The sequence below is a fragment of the Miscanthus floridulus genome, chromosome 6 (genome assembly GCF_019320115.1).
Source record: "Miscanthus floridulus cultivar M001 chromosome 6, ASM1932011v1, whole genome shotgun sequence".
Classification (NCBI taxonomy): domain Eukaryota; kingdom Viridiplantae; phylum Streptophyta; class Magnoliopsida; order Poales; family Poaceae; genus Miscanthus; species Miscanthus floridulus.
In genome coordinates, this window is record NC_089585.1 from 46650937 (window position 1) to 46655480 (window position 4544).

The 4544-nt window shown below is 46.1% G+C and overlaps 1 protein-coding gene across 1 annotated transcript; it reads left to right on the forward strand.

Annotated features, from left to right (window-relative positions):
- The first annotated feature begins 654 nt into the window (after positions 1–654).
- Positions 655–4076, forward strand: LOC136458209 (peroxidase 1-like). Its single transcript, XM_066458193.1, has 3 exons — positions 655–940; positions 2853–3293; positions 3402–4076. The coding sequence occupies exons 1-3, from the start codon at positions 704–706 to the stop codon at positions 3822–3824; spliced, it is 1101 nt and encodes a 366-aa protein (XP_066314290.1). The 5' UTR covers positions 655–703; the 3' UTR covers positions 3825–4076.
- The last annotated feature ends 468 nt before the right edge of the window (positions 4077–4544 follow it).

Consider the following 4544-nt stretch of genomic DNA (forward strand, 5'->3'; position numbering starts at 1 on the left):
ACGGCAAAAATCAACTTTACCGTGACCTCTCCCCGTCACGGCGAAAATTTTTGCCGACGGCCGGCTAACCCTCGGCAAATCTTTTGCCGAGAGCACGAGATGCAGCTCTCAGCAAAGTAGCCTTTGCCGTGAGGTACTGTGTCGACCGGCCTTTGCCGAGGGCAAAGGCGTCTTTGCCGAGCGTATCCGGCCCTTGGCAAAGAACCTCGTTCCAGTTGTGCATGGTATCTGGTGCTTCGTCAAGGGAAAGGGTTATTAACTAGCAATGGCGTCAAGATCCCTTGGCTAGCTTATTTGCTTGCTTGGCTTCTAAAGTAACATGCATGGAAAACGTTCCCCGAGCACAGTAGGGCTAAAGGTGCAGTGCATCGATTGTCGAGTAGACCATCAGAAATATTTTTTCCACTGTAAAACGCCTTAAAACACGTCGCTTTGGATCCTTGCGTTGCTAAAGGTGCAGTGCATCGATCACGTCTACGACACGCAGACATGCTTGTATGCTTTAGTGAGAATTCTTTCGAAAGCAGGATGTTCCTACCTGCTTTAATCTTTAATAATCATCAAGCGCACCAAGATCTATCACCATCCTCCATCCCCTAAACTTCTATATAAACCAACGAAACGACGTCGAATTGTGTCCCAGCCAGTGAGCTCACTTACGCTCAGCATATAGCTAGGCAGCGACGGGGTCGTCCAGGGGGCCATGGCTAAGGAAAGCAAGCCGACGACGGCCGGAGTGGCCCTGCGGCTGGCCGTCGCCGCGTGCGTGCTATGCCTTCTGCCGGCGACGGCCCGCGCGCAGCTCCGGGTGGGATTCTACGACACCAGCTGCCCCAACGCCGAGGCGCTCGTCCGCCAGGCCGTCGCGGCCGCCTTCGCCAAGGACGCCGGCATCGCCGCCGGCCTCATCCGCCTCCATTTCCACGACTGCTTTGTCAGGGTAACAAAACTTAATTTACTGTCTCGCTTTTGTTTTGATTTAATTTATTATTACCACCTGCAGCTTTTTACCTAGTGGACGTAGTACATGAAAAGATGAGCTGAAACTTGAGATGTGGTTGCCCATGCTGTAATGGCAGTGCTTAAAAGACGTAGGAATTTGTAGAGCGAAATAAAATGAATGAAAAATAATCTTACTTAAAACACAGTTCTTGTGACTTGCACACATAATGTCTTTTAAAAAGAGATTCAACATTTAAATCAACTTAATTTGAGTGGCCTGGAATTCAAATTCTTCGAATTATAAAAATATAACCCGTAGTGGTTATGAACGTATAGAGTATTTATTTGTACAACGATATACATGATACGGACTTTTACAGTACGTATATTGCAAAGCAGAAAAGCGACAGTTGTTTTCTCGAGACAAAGAGACAAAGTATCCAAAGCAAAAAAACCCCAAAACCAAGTGAACGCATATATACATTTGCTCTGCTGCTTTCTTTCTTGGAAGGCAACGCATATTCCCTGCTTGCAACTGTTGCCAAGAATAACTTTTTTTATCTTTGAGCACCAAGAATAACCTTTATGACACGAATCGAGATCTCACTCTTTATTTTTTTGTCTTCCCAGCATGCTTACATTCCTGGATGATAGTACCAAAATTAAGACAACCAAACTAAAGGACAGAAGCATAAACATTCATGTTTCCTAGCTGTATATCTTGTTTAATGTGAAGTAGCAAATGCATGGACAGTAGGAGTATTGCCCTGCAAACCTCAGACACTTCGTACAAGTAATAACATACTATAATAGCTGTTTGTAGTACGAAGAAATTAATATGAAACATTTTATCACTGTACTGCTTTATATACTCCGTGAAATCGAATGTTTAATTTCTACTCATCTGTTCTAAATTATAAGTCACTTTGACTTTTCTAGATATGTTTTTGTTATATGTCTAATGTAGTGCTGGAATGCTTGGAAGCAGGTAACTGCTTCAAGATCAAGTATCGAAGTAGGCTCCAGGATTTCTTTCTCCTTTCCGTGGGTAGCAGTACCACTTACGTGACTGTAGAGAAGATCGGACACCTTAATACCTGTTTTGAAGATAGAGAATTCTGTATCTAACTAGGTACATTGCTCCTGTGTGCTGAAAAAACCAAAATGACTTATAATTTAGAACGACGGAGTACTTTGCAAGATATCGAGCAGAAACTGTTGAACAACAACATTTTGAAGACGTTTTCCTTATACCGTGCTTATTAGTGACCTAAGGGGATTGTGGTTAAAAAGGGAGGGCAATTACCATTTCACAAATATAGCTTGTTTGAGTAACAACCACTATATGATCTCATATCTACTCTCTCCATTACAAATTATAAGTCGTTTTAGTTTTGTTATAAGTTAAGCTTCTCTAGTTTTGACTAAGTTTGTAGAAAAATGTATAAACATCCATAACATTAAATAAGATTCATTCAATACACCATGAAATACATTTGATAGCTTGTTTATTTAATATTGTAAATCTTAGTATATTTTTAATAAACTTGATTAAAGTTATACAAGGTTGACTTAAAATAAAACTAAAATGACTCACAATTTGAAAAGAATCGAGTAAAGTTTAATATCATTCTAAGTCAAACTATCGTAAATTTGACAAAAAATTATAAAAAAGTGTATTAACACCTAAAAATTATGAAAATATATGCCACAAGGAATCTATTTAATGATGCTTCAGTGATATCTTAGATAGTATTACTTTTTCCCTATAAATTTATCTAATCTTATGATATATAATAGTTTGATTTAGAATAAACTAGAAATCTATACAAGTCAGATTTGTTTGGTGCCAATCAACGAGGTGTTCTTTGTTGGTTGACTGACCTTCGTCTTCCAACACTACTGTGCAGGGCTGTGATGCATCTGTCCTCCTCACCGTGAACCCTGGCGGCGGCCAGACCGAGCGTCACGCCAAACAAAACAACCCGAGCCTCCGCGGCTTCGACGTGATCGACGCTGCCAAGACCGCCGTTGAGCAGAGCTGCCCGCGCACCGTCTCGTGCGCCGACATCGTCGCCTTCGCCGCTCGCGACAGCATCAGCCTCACCGGGAGCGTCTCGTACCAGGTCCCCGCGGGCCGGCGCGACGGCCGCGTGTCCAAAGAGTCGGACACCGTCGACCTGCCCGCGCCCACCTCCACGGCGCAGACCCTCATCGACAAGTTCGCGGCCAAGGACCTCACCTTGGAGGATATGGTCGTCCTCTCTGGCGCCCACACCGTCGGCCGCTCCTTCTGCGTCTCCTTCTTCCAGCGCGTCTGGAACACAAGCGCGAACCCCCCTACGGCAATCGTACGCTGCCGACATGCCCTGACGCTAATAACTAGCTTGCTGCATGCATCGCCACCAATTCACCACTCACTACGCATGACGCATGTGACACGTGTCGTGTATGTGCAGGTGGACGCGGGGCTGAGCTCGTCGTACGCGGCGCTGCTACGCGCGCTGTGCCCGTCGAGCACGACGCAGACGACGCCGATCACGACGGCCATGGACCCCGGGACGCCCAACGTGCTGGACAACAACTACTACAAGCTCCTGCCACGCGGCATGGGGCTCTTCTTCTCCGACAACCAGCTGCGCGTCAACACGCAGATGGCCGCGCTGGTGAGCAGCTTCGCGGCGAACGAGACGCTGTGGAAGGAGAAATTCGCGGCGGCCATGGTGAAGATGGGCCGCATCCAGGTGCAGACGGGAACGTGCGGGGAGGTCCGTCTCAACTGCGGCGTCGTCAACCCGAGTTCATACTCGTCGCCGGCGTCGACGGTGGAGCTGGGTTCGAGCGCGCCAGCCGTTGATGAAGAGGGCTACGCCGCGAGCTAGGAGCTGCATACCTCTTCGGCCGCCGTCGTTGTCGATCAATGATTTTCTCGCATGCATGCATGCATGTCCTTTGGACGTGTACGTTTGAACCCCGCTTTTTATTTTGTCACGTGGACTGTAGTTTTGTTGTGCCGATGATCTTTGTTGCCAGTGCCACTGAACGTACGCATGCCGGCCGGACTCTTAACTTCGGTGGTGGGTAATAAGCACATGTATGAGTAAGTTGAGAATTTCTGTCAATTCCCTTAAGCGTTACTAGCACATATGCCGTAGGTTACAACGAACATATACTTTGTTGCACAGTCACCTGAATGACTTGTTACTCGAAGATTTATGCAATGATTGTGTCATCTGTTCTAATATGTATTTAAATCGAACTCCATACCAGCGGTGAACACACAAACACACGCAGTTCAACTCGTAGGAGCACTACTGGTCATGAGTCTAGATCAAATACGGATCAGGATAGACACGAGTGCACTTTGGAAAGTAAAAAAAAAGATGAAAGCATCACTTTGCTCTTTATGGCGGATGCACGATGCGGGATAAGGGAGAGCTAAAACAATGGAGATGTTGATTTGCATGAAGATTTAATGGTGAAATCAAGCTTTTGCTACAGTGATTAGTGGTGAAATCAAGCCATTAGGGGGGGGCTGGAGCCCCCCAGCCCCCCCTTTGGATCCGCCGCTATTATTAGCAAACTAGGTGTGCCATTTGCAT